The sequence below is a fragment of the Plecotus auritus genome, assembly GCF_963455305.1.
Source record: "Plecotus auritus genome assembly, chromosome: 4".
Classification (NCBI taxonomy): domain Eukaryota; kingdom Metazoa; phylum Chordata; class Mammalia; order Chiroptera; family Vespertilionidae; genus Plecotus; species Plecotus auritus.
The window spans coordinates 72,078,676-72,100,776 of record NC_137775.1 but is presented as its reverse complement, the minus strand read 5'-3'; the positions used below and the strand labels follow the sequence as shown (position 1 = coordinate 72,100,776).

The window sequence follows — 22,101 nt, the reverse complement described above, 5'->3', positions numbered from 1 at the left end:
AAGGGCCAATTTTAATATTTCTGACCACTTGTGTGAATACAAGATCATTGACGCTTTCCTGTTTTCACTATAATCCTATTTTAAAATGATGTTCTTGGCTATCTAATCGCCCCAGCAGAGTAACAACTAGAGGAAGAAAAATGCAGAAAAAGTAAGGAGAGGAAAAGATGGAAAATTGTTTTATTTAACTTCACCTGCCGCTCAAGCCACTCACCCTTTGGAAGACTCCAACACTTTATGTGAATGACCCATTATGGTCCACCCACCATATCACGGGAGCCATTTAGTACTTGTTTTGCAAGCCACCAAGTGCATTTATAAGTGGAGACGTACATAATCAGTAGGTGAATGACCTTTTGCAGCATGTATCTGAAGCTACATCATCAAATACTTGTCAGCCCACTAACTGTCCAGGAGGCTAAATAAATAAATAAAGGTGGGGAGTGGTGGACATTTATCTCTTTTCTCCTGCTAAATCAAGAATCTGGTAGCTTCTCTCCCACCCTTTCCCTTGTTTCTTCCCACCCCTGTCCCCAAACCTGTTACTAGGGAAACTTGAAAAAGAATTAGATACATTAAGAAAACAAAAGTTTAAACCCCACAACCACGATCCCATTGCCATGCAGAAAGCAATGCAAAGATGCCCAACCTCAGTCGCTGCACCGCGGTCCGGACAAAGCCTGTATCTAGCCAGAACAAATAAGATGTTAATTGCAGCCTCGCTGAGAAAAACTAGTATTGTTCCACCCGGAGACACACAGCAGGTCCGGAGCTGAGCTGTGCCCCCTCCGCTGTGGACGACCAATTCCTCTGAACCCCTCTGAACCCTGGTGCTGAAATGACAGCTCTTCGCCAGAGACAGGTTCGCGGTGAAACAGAAAGATCAAGTCCAGTATTTACTTCCCAGCACTCAAGAGTCGCCTCCCCGTCTTCAGCACCCCCTTTGCCTAGCCTCCCACTGAGTTTCTCCTACAGTTGTTCCTCGCCAGCCCCAACGGTGGGAACTGAGGATGCAAAAACCTCCCAGACGCAGAAAATACCGCTTTCGGGACGTGCTTGGTTTTGAGTAGCCGTGACGTGCAAGCGCACCGAAGCCCTGGCTGAAGCTCCGCTGAGACCCCCTCCCGCCGCTCCCCCTCCCCTCCCACCCCGCCGCTCCCCCTCCCCTCCCCTCCCCTCCCACCCCGCCGCTCCGCTCCCTTTCTCTCTCAGACACCCGCCAGCGCATTCAGGAGGCGCAACTCCGGAAGGCGCAGCTGCTGCGCTGCGCGCTTGGAGCCTCTGGCCCGCCACCGGGCTTACAGCTTGGTGCGGGCGCGGGGCGCTCGGGGACGCGCGCGCCTACGAGCACGCGGGAGGCCGGCGCGCGCGCGTGCCCCGAGGACGCGCACCCCCTCCCTAGCGCGCGCCCCGGGAGAGCGAGCGCCGCGCCGGCGCGCACACGCGAGACAGAGCTTTACTATTGCGCCTCCGTCCTCGCTGGGCATTCAAACAGCTTTCCGACATCACCAGCCAAGGATTTTTTCCACCCCCTCTCCTTAGTCGCCGTCGGTCCAGCAGTACCTGCGGGGCGGGGGGAGGAGGAGGAGGGAGGCAAGCGGAAAGAGGAAAAGGCAAAAGCGTCAGCCTTCCGATCGGACCACGAATAATCCAGTAATAAGCCCACCGCCCCAACAAATCTGCCTTAGCAGCCGCTGCCGCCGCCGGTCACTTCTCGTCTCAGCGCTCTCTTTGCTTCTTGGCTTATCGATTTGTTGAGTGTGTAGATTTGGTAAAACAAATCCTCGCTCTTAAGCTACTAGCATATTTTTGAATTGTTTGTTTTCTTAAGAGTCTCTCTTCGGGGGTCACCCTCCGCCCCCGGCCCTCGGTTGGATACGGCGTCAGGCTCGAGGGTCCTGGAGGCGTTTTTCTCCCACCCGTCCCCTTACTGATTTTCTCCCCCATCTTTTGCTTCTCATATGTGTGCATTCAAAAAAATATATAAATCCTGATTTTTGAAGCTGAGCTGGGGAAAATGGGCAACGGTGACTGGGACCGAAGGGGAGTCTCTCCGTCAGTGTTGCTGGGACGCGTGCCGGTGCTGGTGTCTTAGAGCAAGAGCCTCCCTGCGCTTTCGGAGTGGAAGGTAAGGAAGGGGGTCCCGGGGTCACCTTCCCTCTGCCAGGGGTCTCCACCGAGGAGCTTTCGGATATGTTTGCGGAGGGAGGGCAAGGAAAGAAAAGGCTGTTGCTGGCAGATAGAGGAGCAAACCCGAGCTGTGAGCAAACCCGACTGCCTGCATTTACTTAAACGCCGCAGTTGAAAAGTTAGGGAAGTCTGGTTTTCCAGAGATGAGCTGGGTCGGAAGGAATAGGCAGGGAGACCTAGAAAATCTGACAATTAGTTGTGTGCGATTGGGGTAATTTTACGAGGAGAAATTTTAGGTTAAAAAGGAAGTTAAGGGGAAGCAGTGGGTCTCCGAAAGGGGAAAATTTCAGTGGAGTGATGGCGCCGTCTATGTTCGACTAAACTAAAGTGTCACCCAGAAAATCAGTTTTGAGAATAGCTAAACTAAACGCCGGTTTGCTTCTCAGTAGGAAATAAATAAATAAATAAATAAATAACATCCTTGAGACCTCGGTGGCCAGCCCTTAGGCATCCTCCATCCCAGTCTTTCATTTTTAGAAGAGGGAAATACAATTGTTTGAACTGGCTCTGCAGTCAGGGGTTGGGGGGGGGCAGCAGAATACAGTTATTCATTTTTTATTATCTAGAATCAAACAAGACTTCGCAACCAACGTTTAATTATTTTTAAAAAAAGAGCATTATGAGGGGACTCTTGAGCAGGCTTGAAAGTGAAATCAGAGCTATTTCCTCACTCTTTCTAATCCTTGATGAGCACAGCACTGCAGACATGCATTGCCAAATAAATGGAAGCAAAAGTACTGGATTTCATTAGGGAAAAAAAATACGACCTCTTTTTGAGTTACTGATGATAAAATGAAGCCCCCTTTCATGGATGGAATTCCTAATTTAGACACTTATTGTCACATTGGCTCTCAACGCCTACACTCTATCCTGAAGAACACTGCGCAGACCTGCATTGCCTGCAAAGTGCTACAGCAAAAAAGGAGGAAATTATTTCCAGAATGTCCTACAACTTTCCCTATTTTTTTTAAACCTTTAAATGCACATTGGCTTTATTTTCTCAAGAAGAAAAATACATTATTCATTGAGCTGTATGCTTGAAACAGAGAACACTGTTTTGATAGTCCCAGCAGTTCTGACGTTATTTTAAAACTGCTGCTATATAGAGATTTAAAGTTGAGGCTGTTTATGCCCATATCAAGACATAGAATTTGAATTATGATCTGGACAATGCAGATCTTTCTTCAGGGACTTTGGTCACTGGATTTTGTGTGCATGTGTCAGTGTGTGTTATGCAATGGAAAGGAAGAAGGTTTTATCCTTTGGTTCAGAGAGGACAGGCAAAGACATGAAAACTCTTAACTATATCTCTGTATGTCTGTCTCTGTTTACAGAATAGTGGAAGAGACTGCAGCCTAAAGACTTTTTAAATTAACTTGGCATCACTTTTCTCAGCTCAAAGGCTAAACAAAAAAAGCAGTGTCATTTAATCTAAGAAATAACTTCTTAAAGGTTAAAGCTGAAAAAAATCCAAGTTATTTTTGGATAACAACTTACAGAGGTAAATATAACCAAGGATTACTCTATTATGCAAGATCAATTTTTTTAAAAAGGAAGAGGAGCTCTGGAGCTGTTATTGGAAAGGGAGCAATTCTGTAATTGAAATCTGTAAGAAAGAAAATTCTGTCTCTTATCTACCATGTGTAAATCTTAAATTACTGTAGATAACCATAGATAAAATAGCCTGAATTTAAAAAACAAATTAAAATACTGAAGCCAGCTCAATTAGTGTGTTTCTGGGATTTTTTTTCACTGACATCACCTTTCCATCCAGATACTAATACAGTGATCCACTTTATGTATCCCGAGAGGGCATGTCACATTGAAATGACTGCTTTAAATTCTGGTTCTCAGTGGTGATGTCAAACAAGTCTGCCCTGTGTATGTAGCCACCTATGCCCTTTCTCAGATGATGTTTTCAAAATTCTGTTAATCCACATGGATGCCAATGTTTTTTGCACAGGAATTTCTCATCGTTTCCCACCGTGGCCCCTGCAAAGACATGTAGGGACATTTAGGAGAATATCCAACAAATTATCATTTGTGCTTTTAAAATCGTGGCTCTCATTTACCATAATTACTTTAACATTTAAGAGAAAAGAAATGTGATGACAGCTGTTCCCAGATTATCAGATTAGATTTTGTATGATGATGTTTACTGCAGGCAGAAGGCTGAGGGAGAGAAAAGGTTTATAGGTTGCTTAAAAATATTTTAAAAAATTAACATTTAGGATAAACTATTTAAAAGTCATGTTTTCCTCTTTTTTTCAATAGACTTATAATGCATTTGGAGTAAATCCTGGTAGATAAATTAGGATATTCCTATTAATCTATTAAGTATTTTTAAATTGAATGTAGAGATTTTGGCCATTGTGAATGACCACTTGAGGGCGCTGTTCACACAGCAACAGATAATTTCCTGGCTTTATAAAATAAAAATTACCTGTCCTTCTTTTAAAAAGGGTTTTTCTTTTCTTCTTTTTCTTTTTTAACTGAAATCTTGAAAACAGCTGGCTGTAATATTGGAGGAGTTTCTTTTTTCAATGCATGTAGACTCCTACTTGCATTTTACTTTCATTGCCATTTTTACAGGCCAAATGACATAGGATGAAGGCTGTTCGTAACCTGCTGATTTATATATTTTCCACCTATCTCCTGGTTATGTTTGGATTTAATGCTGCCCAAGACTTCTGGTGTTCAACTTTGGTGAAGGGAGTCATTTATGGATCGTATTCTGTAAGTGAAATGTTTCCCAAAAACTTTACAAACTGCACTTGGACACTGGAAAATCCAGATCCAACCAAATATAGCATTTACCTGAAATTTTCCAAAAAGGACCTTAGCTGCTCTAACTTTTCCCTCCTGGCTTATCAGTTTGATCATTTTTCTCATGAAAAAATAAAGGATCTCTTAAGAAAGAATCAGTCTATAATGCAACTCTGCGATTCCAAGAATGCTTTCGTTTTTCTACAATATGATAAAAATTTTATTCAAATTCGCCGGGTATTTCCAACCGACTTCCCAGGATTACAGAAAAAAGGGGAAGAAGACCAGAAATCTTTTTTTGAGTTTTTGGTATTGAACAAGGTGAGCCCAAGCCAGTTTGGTTGCCATGTATTATGCACTTGGTTGGAGAGCTGCTTAAAATCAGAAAATGGGAGAACAGAAGCATGTGGGATCATGTATACAAAATGCACCTGCCCTCAGCATCTGGGAGAGTGGGGGATCGACGACCAGTCGCTGGTTTTATTAAATAACGTGGTGTTACCCCTGAATGAGCAGACCGAGGGCTGCCTGACCCAAGAGCTGCAAACCACCCAGGTCTGCAATCTTACCAGAGAGGCCAAGCGACCGCCCAAAGAAGGTAAGTGTCCGGAAGAGGGGGAGATGGAGGGAGGGAGAGGGGCATCAGGGGATGGCGTTAAAACGCGCTGTTCAACACGTGGGCCCAAGTGTTGCTCCTTCAACACTGTCATCTTTGGATTCATTTGATTTGTGATCTTTACTGATAAAGGTCTCTTAGGCTAGTCTTAGGTTTCAGGATTTTAAGAGACGAGGCGGTGAGGATGTGATAGATCTCAGCCTCGAGGATGGGATAGATCTCAGCCACATGCCCCAGAAGTGCGGGTGGCATATTCATGAGAAAGGATGGAAAAACGCGGGAGACAACTTGCGCATGAGATTGGTGAGCCCCTTGGGGAAACCTACACACCCAGACTCACACATGACACCTGTAAAATGGATTGGTAGCCGGTTTTCTCCCTTCTCCCTTTCATCCCTGACGAAGTCCCTTCACTTCCTCTCTTTAGCCCTCTTCTTATCCACCCCCCCTTCCCAGCCTTGGGGCTCAGGACTAAAAGGTGATACAAAGTCAGTAGCAAGTTGGTACATGTGATAAGGGCACTCCTCCACCCTACAGGTCCGCGACGTTCAGATGCTTCGCACAATGGATCCTGCTTGTGCTGGGTCTTTTAGGGGTCAAGAGAACCCCAATGGAAGAGACAACGCTGGGGTCCCCAGGCTGTGAAGCGGCGTGCGGGCGGGGGAGAAGGGCGGAATTAAAACACAGGCAGACCCTCTAAGACCTGTTATCCCCGCTGCGTGATTTTTGCTCTTCTTGGTCCCCTGTTGATACAAAAGAGGAGAAAGGGAGCTCCTCTGAGATGAGCTAGCTAGATGGGTAAAACAGTGCAACGGAAATGCGGAGGAAGAAGAAAGTACACGAGTGATTTATAGCTTTCACCCAATCCCCGGTGGGGGAGCGACCAGAGGATTTGAGATTGTGGATTATGTTTAATAATGCAAGAAAGGGACATATTTTGAGAAAATTAGTTTCCTGTTTGCATGGTGAATGGATGTGTTCCATTTGTTCGGGGACACGGCTGATACAGATTCGTTCTTGCTCCCCAGCCCTGCAAAAAGAGAGTGTGTTGATTGCTTATGCAGGAAATGTTTTCTGATCTCCACAAAGATCCCTGTCTGTGGCAAGGGACAGCCAAGCTCCAGTCCCTCTTTCCTTACCCTCCCCCAACAGAAGTTGTCTTTGTGGCCAATATAAAATTGACACGTTGTTGGAGAATTTTATTTAAGGGTAGCCAAGGCTTTGTAAGGGGAGAGGGGAAGAGAGAAGGGTTTAACTAGCTAACTGCGTTTTCTCTGCGGAGAGCAGTGTGGGGGATGGGAATTATGGGAGAGCAGTGGTACAAGGGGGGAAAGATGTTAGAAGATAAATGCAGACGAATGGCAGTGGGAGCGGGTGAAAAGCCTTTAAGATTTCTACAGGTCAGTGTTTCACTAACAGCTGTGACTGAGGAAAACAAAGTGGTTTTAAATTACAGGAGTTCTTTTCTCCAGTAAAAATCCCCAAGAAGCACTTGCAACTGCAGGGATGGTATTTAACACCATTTAAAACTAATTAGTGTCCCCTAGAATAAGAAGCTACAGTACACACAGAAAATGTGATGTTACAGGCTGGCTAATAAGACAATTAACCCCAGAAACTAGTTTTTATTTATTTGTTTTATTATTGTTTGAATAAAAATGTGTTTCTTTAGTGAATGAAATTCTACCATCAAACTTGCAGCTGATGGCAGTAGAAAGTGAATCCAGTTTTCCAGCCCCTTTTTTGAGAATGGTAGCAAGTGACTTGAACAAAGTTATTGTGTGCGCATGAAGCATGGTTCTCAATGTTTTTGCTGGTCATGATCATGAGATCTGGGTTAAGAGAGTGCTGGGATTTATAGAAGTTGGACAGGGTAGACATTTGTTTTGTAAATGACTAAAACGGAGTGATTTTAGACCTTAGATGTAGAAATCATGTGGGAGAATGTATATAACTTTTGGCTAATTAGCTGGCAAATGAAAAAGGAGTAGACACATAAGTGATTCTATTAAAATTGTTAACATGTTGATAGGACAGAAGTAGGGAAAGTTCATCTAATAGGGGAAGAATATATGCTAGATCAGTATAATTGCACAGCCTATATTCTAAATTTGTGCTCTTTAATTGTTTAGGTGTTTTGAGTCAGAAAGGTAAGGATATGTAATTCCTGATGACATAATTGTAGCTGATGCGTTTGTAAGTAATTCTTATAAAACGTATACAGCACTCCTTACCTCATTCAAAGAAGACGTTTCTGGCTCTGCCCCATTGTAGGAAAGACATGTGAAAATCTGCAAATTCTTAATTTAGTAGAATTTAGACAAAGTATTTTACATCTTAAATATTTGATATAAATGTTATATAAAATCTTATGAAATAATTATTTAATAATATTTCAAATAAACGATCACAATGATATTCACATGGCTTGATGTTAATAATTACATTTAGTTGTGCTTCTCATATCTAATACTATTGCAAAATGCCTTTACATGATAACATGTAAACCTAAGTTTTAAAATGAGGTTTAAAAATTTTATATTACTTTATGCTTTCTATTTTCTATGGAAAAGTAATCAAAATGTCCTGTATGATATCACAGGAATTAGTACAAGATAATTTTCCACAGTTTACAATTCCCATTTTATTCACCGGATTATGTACTGACTCAGAAAGCCTTGAATAGAAATATTTTCCACATTTATTACATCATAGAAGTGGCACAAATTTGAAGGAAGAGTCTTATACACAGTAGATCCAATTCCAAATGGTTTTGTGTGATGCTGATGGTGACGGCAAAGGTATACCAAATATTTTGAATGTATCTATTGGATTTACAAAATCATATTTAGTATTTGAGAAAACTGTGGCCTCCCAGAAATGAAATGTTAATTTTGAGATAGTATTTTTGCTAAAATGTTAGTTAATAACACGTTCATGTACTGAAGAATTTCATAGCCAGAAAACAACAAGAAAAAAACTATCACCGTTTATAGTGATAACACCAACAATTGCAAATGTTGTCTGTAATATGTTATAAAGGAACATTATTGGACTGATGCTTCATTAAATGTTACATTTTAGTGCATTTAAATAGCTTCTTTTTTTTAAGATCACATTTGAAATAGTCGAGGGTGGCATATGATTAGGGAAACTTAGTTGTCATTCCCCAATTTTTAAGTGAAATTTTGAAAACCAAGTACATCAGCTAAATGAAGCTTTTTAAAATTAATGATATCTTATTTCATGAAGTTATTTAAAGAAACTGTATATATGTAGCATGTATAATTTTCTTTTTTAAAAAGGAAACTCAATGCTGTTTATCTGTTTTCAGATGGAAGCTTGGGGATAGGTTGGTATTTATTCACAAGGTCTTTACTATGTTTCCTAGGACTCTTTTGCCAAAGAGGATTCCGGACTATATAGCTAAAATATAAAAGGTGATATAAGATCTTATTTCTTACTTTTTTCCTTGAAGTAATTAAAACAGTTTTGGCAGAAAAATTCTACGCCAGGGTATTTAAATCACATAATAAGCCTTAATGGAACCTTTGTTTTCTACTTACATCAATGGTGCTACTTATGTGAATGGAAATTGGGATCCCTGTATAGATTCCAGGAAATCTGAACACACACACTCATTTGTTTTTTTCACTCTGCTTCTGCTAATCCTTGACATTCTACCACCCAAGAGAAGTCTCACTATGTGCCTGCATAATATCTAGCCCATGTTTGTGTATGTTTTTGCAGTATTAGGCACATCTTTGTCATCTAGAGCAATCTGTATGTCTATATCCTGTTTTTTTCTACTTTTGCTCTTTTTGCCCTCATTACTGTTTTAGCCACTTTTGCATCTTTCTCATGGTCCCACACTCTTCATCAGAATGTGGAATATTATACCGAGTCTGTTGCTCCTTGAAAAAACAGAGCCTGACAGTTTGCCCTGCCCCTTAGCTGGATCCCTTAGCCCTTTGCACATACTGTACTATTGTTGTAGCATTTATCATATTGCAGTATATTTTTCATTTATATTTTCATCTCTTTCAACTAACTTAGGAATTCTTCAAGTATAAAGACTGGGTCTTCGAATTGTCTAGTACAGTCTTAACAGAGCTTCAGTAAATATTGGCTGAAATTAATATTAAGTGAACAAAGCAAAGATCTCAGTAGGAAAAATAACCTAAATTGATTACAATTAAAAGAATAAAAATACATAATACTGGGAAATCATCCATCTTTTACTTTCTATTTTTAGGGGAAGATGGCTGCCATTTGTCTCATTCCCAATTCCATTAATGTATTATTTACACCATCTCTTGATCACAAAGTATTATTTAATAACATTTAAAATGGATGAAAAGAATGGAGCTAGTGAGAAATAGTCTTCATTTCATATATATTTATTTTAAGAGATTAATGACAAATATAACTTTGTATACATGCTGTCTACAAAAAATGTGGTAAGAAAATTTGCCAATTTCTATCTGTCTTCATTTCTCTCTTCTGGCTCTGGTATTACTTCTATATAGTAATATGACATTTCTCAAATCCTCTCTTTCACAGTTTGAAGTCAAATATATATAAAGAAGGAGGAAAAAAGTATCTGTATGTCATGCTCAGTGCTTTTGCTGTTCACTCATGGTTATGACCTATAGACATATGAAAATCGTAGGCCTGGGCAAGTAATGCCATAATTTTACTTCTGCCATTTCAGAATTTTGTCAATTTAGGAAGCAGCTCATATATGTATTATTTATGAAACAAAACTCCATTACATGGCAACATATTTTTGTAGATGCTAAATTAAAATATTAACATGAAAATTGGTGTATGTATGTATGTGGGCCATGCATGCACATGTGTACCAATATGTATGTTTCAATGGATTTTATGATAGCCATAGATAAATGTACTGCAGGTTAGTTTCTTCCAAAATTGAGATGGGGATTTTACTTTACTTCATATCAAACTTCATGCATTGCTTTAGTTAGTTCATTTCTTAGTAGGACCAATTCTATTATTAATTGAATACTTTTACAAAAGACTAGAGGCCTGGTGCACGAAATTTGTGCATGTGGGGGTGGTGTCCCTCAGCCCAGCCTGCACCCTCTCCAATCTGAGACCCCTCCGGGGATGTCCAAATGCCAATCGGGCCTAAACCAGCATTCGGACATCCCTCTCACAATCTGGAACTGCTGGCTCCTAACCACTCACCTGCCTGCCTGCCTGATTGCCCTTAACCATTCTGCCTGCTAGCCTGATAGCCCCCTAACCGCTCCCCTGCCAGCCTGATTGACGCCTATCTGCTCCCCTGCCGGCATGATCGCCCCCAACTGCCCTCCCCTGCCGGTCTGATTACCTCCAACTGCCCTCCCCTGCCATCCCGATCACCCCCAATGGCTTTCCCCTGCTGGGATGAGAGGACTGGGGGACTCAGGCTGGATGAGGTGGGACTGAGGGAACTGGGGGACTGAGGCTGGATGAGGCTGGATGCTGCGAGGTCTGGGTGAGGCAGGGCTGAGGGGCTGGGGGACTGAGGCTTGATGAGGTGGGGCTGAGGGGACTGGGGGACTGAGGCTTGATGAGGTGGGGCTGAGGGGACTGGGGGACTCTGGCTGGATGAGGTGTGGTTGAGGGGACTGGGCACTGCCATCTTTGTGAGGGCGTGTCAGTCAATTAGCATATTCCCTCTTTATTAGATAGGATAGTATTTTTTAGAATAAGTCTGGTATGTATTACCTCTAATAATCATCTGGCCGTTGGATCTGAAATCAATCTTTATTCAAAAATAAACTTTTATTACTTTTTTCAAAATGTCATGTGCTGAGTTTTAAGATCCTAACCAAAGAGAGCAGAGTTTGAATCTGCTCTTCCACATCATAACTGTGTTATTTTGTAATATTACTTTTCCCCACTCATACTAGGTTAGTAATGCTTATTTCTCAGGGTTCAGGAGAGAACAGGAAATGACATCATGTATTTATAAAAACAATAAAATTAATGGCTTGGAATATCTTACTTCCTGTCAGCCCTGAGGAAATGTTTCCCAATTCAATTAAGTAATAAAAATCAGAGAGGTATGTAGTTTTTCTAAATGTGTCACTTCATTGAAATGAAAGATCTGTTTGGGTGTATGATATACTTGGGTCCCCAAAGTGACTCAGCCACCTTGTAGTATCTTTGACAAGTTGACTGAGCGTGACTGAGCTTGACTCATCATCAATCTACTGTAATAGATTGTATTAAATGAGATTACACATGTAAAACACTTAGTCCAAGTTATAGTAGGCTCTCAATTTAGTTTTTGAAACCTTTTTTTTTTTTTGCCTTCTGACTATAAATGATAGAGAATTGATAATAACTAATGAAGTAGATTGTCATTGAATTATTTGAACTTGTTTAGGAAAATTTAGGGGCATTTAACAAAGGATCATTAAGCATTTGAATGTATATCTGTTTTGTATTAGGTGAAGAAAACATAGCATTTCAGTACGTTTGTGTTGATGGAGGCATGACTAATACATCAAATAGATCAAGCTAGTGGTGTGTGAGTCATTCTAGGCCTGGGACGCTGTCCTTTAGATATCATTGCTGAGAGCCTGCAAAGCCATTTAAATCAAAGTTTCCAAGTATTTCACTCTTTGCTGCACTATGAAAAATTAAACCATGTTTTGATATCTGTTTTTAAAAGGAATTATTCTTTAAATGCTCATCTATATTAAAGCATTTGAAGAAACATACAGACTTGTGATCAGTTATTACTGACTAGTGAGCCCCTAGAGTCCCCTAAAGCCTTACATATTCAGATATTTAAAAGTAAACAAAAAATATTTTTTGTTAGCACTATTTGAAGATTCTTATATATATTTTATTAATTTCTTTATTGATTAAGGTATCACATATTTGTCCTCATCCCCCCATTCCCATCCCAAATCCCTCCCCATGCATGCCCCCACCCCCTGTTGTCCATGACAACTGGTTAGGCTTATATGCATGCATACAAGTCCTTTGGTTGATCTCTCCCCTTTACCCCCACCCTCCCCTACCTTCCCTCTGAGGTTTGACAGTCTGATCAATGCTTCCCTGTCTCCGGGTCTGTTTTTGTTGATCAGTTTATGTTGTTCATTATTTCCCCTAGATGAGTGAGATCATGTGATACTAGAAATACACTTATAAGAACCGGAAATGAGACAAGCAATAATGGTTATGCTGAGAGGTAAATGAATCAGTCTGTAGTGAGTTTCTTTCTGGGCCAACAGTTCTTTTGAGTCCCAATTTCAATGTCAAACAGTACCTTATGTGTACATGTCAGCATGGTATTTCAGTTCTGGATGGTGGACAAATGGTGGTAATGCAGGTCCGACCCTCTCTGGTTTGGTCCTGGGCAACCTGCCGCGACGCACAGCTGCTGACGCTAGTAGGGCAAGGCGTCGTCAGCGTCTTCCATCTCCGGACTGATTCTTATATTTTTAAAAACCAAATTACAAAGTGCTATCTATAAGACTTCATAAAATGCCAAATGCTCTGTGTTCAATGATCTTTCAACGGTCATTTAGAATTTTGTTCACTTGCAGAGAATGATCTAGCTACATATCTGCTAAAGTAATTAATATATTTCTAGTTTGCACAGAAGGTGCGCTAAGTAACAAATGCATAGTAAAATACATTAGCATGGATCGGTTTCTCTCAAAATTAATTGAGTGAACAGGCATTCCTTTTGGAAATCTGACATGTTTGCTGATGTGCATTTTTCTCATAACCAATCCTCTATCACATATTCATTATGCTTGGAACATGCTATTAAAGGTCAAATGGTTACTCTTTGGTTTCTATCATGTTAAATGAAATAATTTACCTGCTAACCTAATTCTAGACATTATATTCTCAAATTATATCTTGTAAATAACAAGTTTATTTGGGTATTGGGATTTATTTTGGAAAACAGCAAGTATGTGCATGGAAAACTGATATATCAAATTATGATATTTAGAATACAAATTAAAAGCAATTAGACATAAAACAGCATTAAAACAGTTATGAAGTCAACCAGAGAACATTACCTTGGTGAAATTATTTTCTAGAAATAAATATGGTAAAGTGGTAAATGTCACAGAAATATTTATTCTCAGAAATATAATACCTAGTATGAACACTCACCTAGTATGAATATAAATATAAATATAAATATTCATTCTGGTGAGTATATTACAGTGTTATTTCATGATATTTCTACTGGTGTTCCTCCTTTTTAAGAAAATATGTAAAATTTGATAATAAAAAAAACCAAAACACAATTTCTAGCCCTAATCGGTTTGGCTCAGTGGATAGAGCGTTGGTCCGTGGACCAAAGGGTCCCGGATTCAATTCTGGTCAAGGACACGTACTTTGATTGCAGGCTCCTCCCCAACCTGGGCCATGGTTGGGGCTCCTGCAGGAGGCAGTCAATGGATGTGCTTCTCTCACATCGATACTTCTCTCTGTCTTTCCCTCTCCTACTCTCCCTAAAAATTAATGGAAAAATATCCTCAGCTCAGGATTAAATAAAACAAAACAAAACAAAACAATTTCTACACTTGAATATCTAAACAGTAATAATTTATTCTCCAATAAGCACATTTTTAAAAAATATATTTTATTGATTTTTACAGAGAGGAAGGGAGAGGGATAGAGAGTTAGAAACATCGATGAGAGAGAAACATCGATCAGCTTCCTCCTGGGGATGTGCCTGCAACCAAGGTACATGCCCTTGACTGGAATCGAGCCAGGGACCCTTCAGTCCACAGGCTGACACTCTATCCACTGAGCCAAACCGGTTAAGGCTCCAATAAGCACATTTTTTAAGAGTAGCTCCATCTACATATCTCTCCTAAAAAGTAAATTATTTTAATAAACATTTTATAAATTAAAAGAATACATAAAACCTAACATTGAGGAACTGCTTTCCAGTTTGCAAAGCTCTGCTGCATATATTGTTTTATTTAGGCAATAACTGTGAGACTTGTAGTAGTTGCTCCATTAAAAAGTGCCAATTACATAGAATCCCCTAAAGACTGTGGTTTTCCTTTCTCTAATAATTTTAATACAAATTGGTTCAAATGAAAAACTGAAGAATTCAGAGTCGTGGGTTTATGGTGTGTGTGTGTGGTTTTTGTTGTTGTTGTTTGTTTCTGAAGCACTAAAATCTGAATCACAAATTCCCAATTTATAAGGGACTATATCAATATCAGTCCAATACTTACCTCATTGATGGAATCGCAATCAGCAAACATATGATGGGGACATTATTTAAGCTGAACATAAGTAATATTGGAATTTATATTTAATACCATCTCTATAATGTAAAAGAGACTCAGTCATTTAGATCTAATATTTGATAGATGCAATCATTTAAAAAAATTAGGTGGTGTCCAGCCAGGACAATAATCAGAGTATACTTTGCTGTACTATTTAATACAGACTAAGCTCTACAAATTAAATTTTAGATTCTATTTTTGTTCTGTTTGGTATATATTATTTAAACAAATGTGATGTACATCTCAAAAAACACTATTGATTTTCAGTCTAAGCTCATTAAATTTAAGAGCAATAGGTTTCAAACTCAGAGTCTGTCTAGATTTACTAAGATGATTTAGAAAGATCTATCTTGGATTTTCATTTCATTGTGAATTTCTAGTGAAATCTGTGTTTTAGAGAGATAACATTTTTTAGTTATGGAACATTGAGAAGTACTTTTGAGGATGAGAGAAGAGTAAGGTCAGGGTCCCTTCTATTTAGTCACAGCTTCTGTCCTTAGCTACTCATAATTATTGTAATGTGGAAAAGAGGGCAACTTAGGAAGACAAAAATCTGTTTATATAAAACTAGAGGCCCAGTGCATGAAATTTGTGCACTGGTAGGGTCCCTAGTGGCTGCCGGTTGCCAGACAGGGCCTCCCTCCCTTCTCCCGGTTGGCCCCGCCCCCTGGTCAAACTCCTGGACAAACTCCCAGTCGTGGGAATAATTTGCATACTATGCTTTTATTATATAGGATTTCCACATGAATCTGCAGACTGAGCTCTGGCAGCCATTCTCTCCCACCCCTTTGGACCTATGGGTAGTAATGGATCCCCAATGTTTCTCACCCCAGAAACTGTATTTTCTTTCTTTGGTTTCTCTGAGCATATCCATGCCTTACTTGCTTCTCAAATTACTGTAATTGAGGACATTGTCAGTTTCTTACTGGGACCCTGACTAACACAGAAGTGTATAATTTTGGTGGTGGGGGGATTTCTGATTACTTGCCAGAAGGTTCAAAACCAACATTTTAAAGTTTTCATCCTTCCTTTAAAGTACTAAAAGGTCTTATATAATAATTAGCCCCCTTGCTGATTAGTATATAGAGCATGCCAAGTAAACAGAGAAATAATAATAATAATAATAATAATAATAATTTAAGGAATTGAAATATGGAAAATGAAAATAAGTTGGCCATTTAAGCTCAGCTGAAATGGTATTTTTTACACTTAATCTGAACTCAATATGTGTTCATCTTCATAACTCCATTAAATTTAGGGTTTTTAAGTGATTTCTATATTTACCTGTTGGTTTGTTGATTGCTTAGCTTGTTTTTAGATTATGTAATATGTATACATATATATACTAGTATAGATCAATGTTGATGTGACTCCAGAACATTTGAACTGGCCTGGAGAGTCAAAGAAAGTTTTGTGAGTTGATAATTAAACACAAATAACATTAAGACTTCCATATAAAATATAAAAGAATTCTGACATATTAAGACTTAGCTCTAATTTTATATCAAGATAATAGAAATATGAAATTAAAACCAAATTTCAGTTGCTAATTTGATTTCATTTTGCATTTTGATTTCACTGTCTCTTTCAAAACAAAGAAAAACAAAACACACACAAACCTTTTTATTTTTTCCTTCTTTATTTCATTCTCAAAAAGAAATTTAGGCAGCTAAGTTTGACCTTATATTTTCATACAGAAAATTACAGTTTTTTTCTATGTGTTAGTCTATTTTTCATTTACATCAAAGAGGAAAAAGATGTAATTTCAAAAAAAAAAGGTTAAACTGCCTTTTTTCTAAACTTCTGTTGAAACAGTTTATAGTTGTTCTGAATAGGCAATAACAACAAATATTTAATGTATACTGGATGCCTTTTGAAATAGTTCTTATATCAGCTACTCGTAATAATTGTAATGTGGAAAAGAGGGCACCTTAGGAAGACAGAAATATGTTTACGTAATTTTTCCACATAAATCTGGCAGACTGTCAAAGATCTGCTTCTGCAATGTAGACTGAGAAATTTTTGTTTATTTTGGCTTCCCAGAGAGGTCAGCTTCCTTTACCGATATGTCAGCTTGTGGTCAGCTCTCTTTGGCTGGCCTTGGTTTTAGAATGTAGAGGGCAAACCGTGTCTATTTTTTAAGTAGTACCTAAGAAATTTCCCATGTACAATGGCCTTTTTATTATCCAATAGATTTTACTTTTAAATATGATGAAGTAAATGCTGTCGAGCACCATTGTTCTATTGGCACAGCACAGAACATATGTGAAAAATTTGTTTTCTTTACAATGTATGGCTTCCTCTTGTGTAGTGGTTTCCCTGGAATTTTCTGATAACCATGTTTTTGTGTTCGATTGATTCCGAAGGGCATAACTGAGTTTTACCCCTAATAAATATTACCTCAGCTTGCTTCTGGCCTCTGCATCCTGAGACCACAGAAACCACAGAAATAGAACAAGGAGAGTTTGGAAGCAGAATAGAACTTAATCCACTAAGTAGTAAGAACTGATTAAGGGGACAGAAATCAGTACATGTAGGATGTGAAATAATACAACTATTATATCACCTTAGCAGTGGAAGCTTTTTTCCTAATAAAAGCTAATATGTAAAAAACTGTACATTCTCAGAGGGAAGGTGGGGTGGGTAGGTGGGTGGGAAGTGATCAACCAAAGAACTTGTATGCATATATGCATGGCCCATGGATACAGATGCTAGGATGGTGATGGCCTGGGACAGGGGCAAGGAAGGGCTAAGAAGGGGTCAATGGAGGAAAAAAAAAGGGGACACATGTAATACTTTCAACAATAGAGATTTAAAAAAATTAAAAAATACATACAAAGAGATTTTAGAAAACAGAGCAGCTTTGGCTGTAGTGGGTGGGAGGCCCAGGGCTCAGCTTAATCAGTTCTCCTTCCTTCTGTGCTCATCCCGAGGCCACTCTCCTTGAAAAGACACTGCAGAACTGTAAATCCTAGAACCTCCAGTGAAGCCACATACGATACATTAATGTTAGCAACTTTCTTCTACTGAGAAAAGAATATTTTCAATGTTATGATCACGGAGAATGTATAAGAACTATCTTATTGTTTTTACTGCGTTTTACTTGGAACACAGTTCATAATTTGTCCAGGATCCTATGGTCCACATATGTCTATCCTCAATTTTTCTCCCTAACCTCCTCCTCCCGGTCCAACACAGTAAGTGCCAGCAGCCAACACCCACCCTTTATGCAACCCCTCAGGTATACCATCATGTGTCTCAGGCATCTTTGATGCTTCCGGGCAGTGACTTATACACATTCTCTGTCACATCTCATCCAGCCTGGTAGACATTTGCTATCTCCTGCTAGGCATTGGTGTCTCTGCCTTTGCTTTGCAGAGACCTTAGTGTAATGAAGTCATGCTGTGTTTAGACCAGAGATGGGACTCTTAGGGTTGCTGGAGGAGGAATGCAGGAGACAGAGAACTGTACTTTCAGAGAAGAGGGACTCTCTTTCAGCCTGAGTCCCTGAATGACTAGGGGGGATCTCTGCCCTACACTCCTACCAATCAGTGATGGTCCCAAAGCATGAGCAAGGAGGAACTTTTCTGTTTTGAGACACTGGGCATTTAGGGTTTGTTTTGTCACTAGCCTCGCTAATTCTAGGTGATATAATGTCAGATTGGGGAGGATTGGGGAGTAGTTGTGTTGACTGATGGTGCTAAAAGGTGCTAAAAAGGCACATAGGTAATTGTGTTCTGCCATTTGACTCTAATGATGTGATGGCCATTTCAGTTTATGATCTTTGTGGAGAGGAACTCACTCGCATATTCCACAATGTACCCTGGGGCAGCTGCTTTTGAACTTATTACAAACAACTCTCTGTAACTCATTTTAGATATTATGTATTAATATGTTATTGGTTTGGCCTAATTAAAAGTAGTTAATACTAAAATGACTACCACAACTGTATATTTATATTACAAGAAGCCATTCTTTCAACATTTATTCAAAGAGTTTCCTAGATTTTTCAGTATTTTCAAAGTTACCTACAGGTTTTTGTGGTCTTTTGTTGAGTCATGGTTGTCACGGAGCTAAGTGGAAAATTTTCATTTTGGCATGGTAGTTCTTGATGAAAGGTATAAACTTGCCCTTCTCTGCCCTTTCCTCCTCCTTCCTTCCTTCCTTCCCTCCCTCTTTTGTTCCTTTCTTTTCCAGGCATTCAGGCTCTGACTTATATGTAGTGATCTACAGATTCAATGTTGCAATAATTTACACAGAATCTGTTATCAGTAGATGTATAGGTGTTTTTCTTTTGGTAACCAAGTGTTTCTGTGGTAGCTCATGGGGAGCTTGTAATCACTGCTTCATTAATCTTAACAGTTTCCTTGTGAGGTTAATTATGTAGCAATAACTAACCTCCCCTTGGAGTAGGTGGGCCTTTGTCACATTGAGAAGTATCCTTACCTCCCGTGAGAGGCTGGAGGGGAAAGCTAGGCTGCTGTGAACCTTAAGCGAGTCTCTGTGAGTTCGTGGGAGTGAAGTTCTTCCCAGTGTTAGTGGCGCCCTGACAAGTTTTGCTCTGCTGGGCTGTGCCTCCATTATTTCCCTGGTTTCCCTGTTCTCAAGAATTTGGATTATGATAAGCTCATTAATTATGAAATGCTCTCCAGAATTCAAAGAGGGGTATAGAAGCCATTGAGCAACTGAGAAGTTAAAACAAATGTGAAAACACGGAGTTTTGTGTTCCGAGGAAAAATCATGGATAGAGTGAATTGGCAGTTTGCTGCCCACATGTTTATATCTAACACACACACAAGAATCACTTATATATGAACTTTGGCAGTAAATGCTTACAATTATATGCATGTGTAATTTGAAAAGGTAAACATTTTAAAATAGTTTGGGAATATATTCCATGTTAAACTGCATTTACTAAGTACTTGCTAAATATAAATTTAACTGGAGTTGCTGAAGAGAAGATCATAAGATTGACAAAGGATAAAAATACTTTTTGTAATGGAAGCTCTAAACTTTACATTTCTTTGTTTGAAAATTTACTTGGGAGTCTTTTTAATAAATATATTTAGCACAGTATACTTTGGATCATCTTAGAGGTCAGAAATTAAAGTTTTACTTAGGATTTAAAAGAAACTCATTGCCAAAAAGGTTTCAAAAAGTTGAAAACAAATGTAATTTTCAAAAGCAAACAATTTATTTGTATTTGTGAAAAAGTCGTGTATCATTTTATAGCAAATGAATGGTGTGTGATGGTCTCCTTAATCATTGATTGTTTTCCTTGGAACTTTGTTGCTAATTGGACCCCACACTTCCCACAGCTGTAAATTCAGGTTCACGTTTTAGTCCTTATGAGTCAGGTTTCCTGGGTTTAAATCCAGTTTTCTCCATTTCTAATTTTGTGGCCCTGAGGACATCACATACTTCTCTAAACCTTAGTTTCTTTGTCCATGAAGAGGTGATTATTTTGTGATGCAACACAGAGATTGAATGAGGTATTTAATGTCAAATAATTCACCTGACCCTGGACTGTATAGTAAGTAAAGGCTCAATAAATGTTAACTTTTATTAATTGGATGGATGATTCTGGAACTCTTTACTAAGTTAGATTTCTTTAATACAACAAATAAAATTTTGATTCATAATAAAAAGTAACCCATTTATTTAGTTGACCTCAGAGAAATTAAAATGCCTGCTGGATGGGTTCCTCTACAGAGATACATTCTCTCTAATCCTTTATTCCCTCTGAACCCTCATGTTCCTCGGGAAAACAGAGGTAAGCTGCTGTATCTATTCTCCTTTACTCACTTAAATAATGAACCACTCTGTTCACAACATCACCATTTTTTCTTTTAAAATGCACTAGTGAGTGATACTCACAGATTGTTTGACAAAGGATAATTGCCCTAAATAGTTTTCTCCCCCAAAATTGGAGCCACTGTCATCAGAAAGTGTCCATCGTATTTTGTCAACCAATGCAACCTCATTTTGGGTACTTTCCTGAAAATATTTATGTCCCTTTAGTCTCCTCTTTTCTCCATAATATCATGGTTTAAATGCATTCACATTTCATTGGTTAAGTCCAGTTAAAATATGTAATGGATTTCCTTGGAAGGATTGGTGGGCACGTAAAGATAGAGCAAACTAATTTACATCTTGGTCTGTCCTGAATCCCTTTTTCCTTCTGAGCAGAAACAGATCACTTAGAAAAATATCCTGCTTTCTGTCTGCTTTCTCACATTTGTTCTAAGGTGTGATGTAAGAAATATCTATAATATAAATCCATATTATATTTTTAAAAAGATTATACTTTTAAAAACATTTTTGTTGTTATACAATGTTTGCTTTTTGCCATTACAGAAAAGGGGAATTAGCAAAGTGACAGTCAATCTTTAACTCTATAGTCCTTCTTATTTGGAAGAGCCCTTGGATTAGAAGCCTGACCACCTGCCTTCTGGATGAGCTTAGCCATTACGGTCCGGTCCGAGTAACTTCAAGCAAACACATCATCTCTCAGAGAGAGCTTCAGTTTGCTCAGTTATAAAAATAAAAATGGCCATCTGAAACTCATAGGATTGTATGGAAAGTAAATCTGTACTGTATATGAAAGCCATTTATTTATATTTATTTTTAATATATTTTATTGATTTCAGAGAGGAGGAGAGAGGGCAAGAGAGATAGAAGCATCAAAGCATCAATGATGAGAGAGAATCATTGATCGGCTGCCCCCCGCAGGCCCCCCACTAGGGATCGAGCCCACAACTCGGGCATGTGCCCTGATCGGGAATCAAACTGTGACCTCTCGGTTCATAGGTCAGTGCTCAACCACTGAGCCACGCAGGCCAGGCTATATGAAAGTCATTTAGGAAACAGAAAGCGGCATCCCAAAATGCTGCTGTTGTTATTGCCCACAGTATCATGTGTATTCAATTAAGTGTATTAAGTGTAATAGATCCTTGGGTTGTGTGTATGTGAAAACAATGGTTCTGTCCTCTGATGATAATGTCACACATTGTTAGATGCATTTTAGACCTGACATTTTTAGGTAAGACTCTACCTTCTGTCCTCAGGAAAACGCTGTTCCCTTGGTTTCCCCTTTTATTTTCTATATCCATGGAAGCAATAACAGTTTGGGCTTCAAACATTTCAGTTCAAATCCCAGTCCTGCCTACCACTAGCTTCGTGACCTTAGGCAGTTTGCTTGATATTTGTAAACCACATTTTCTGTGTCTGTAAAAT

At 39.1% G+C, this 22,101-nt stretch overlaps 1 protein-coding gene across 5 annotated transcripts in view; it reads left to right on the top strand.

Moving 5' to 3' along the window:
- Positions 1–1,424: 1,424 nt before the first annotated feature.
- ADGRB3 (adhesion G protein-coupled receptor B3) overlaps positions 1,425–22,101 on the top strand; it is a 724,811-nt gene continuing 704,134 nt past the window's right edge. For 3 of the 5 annotated variants that reach the window (XM_080665754.1, XM_080665753.1, XM_080665751.1), the window contains exons 1-2: positions 1,425–2,128; positions 4,783–5,554. In XM_080665754.1, coding sequence (XP_080521880.1) covers positions 4,798–5,554 — 757 coding nt within the window. In that variant the 5' untranslated portion in view covers positions 1,425–2,128; positions 4,783–4,797. Of the gene's footprint in view, positions 2,129–3,524; positions 3,692–4,782; positions 5,555–22,101 lie in introns of all 5 variants that reach the window. The other 2 variants (XM_080665752.1, XM_080665755.1) reach the window with 2 other exon arrangements.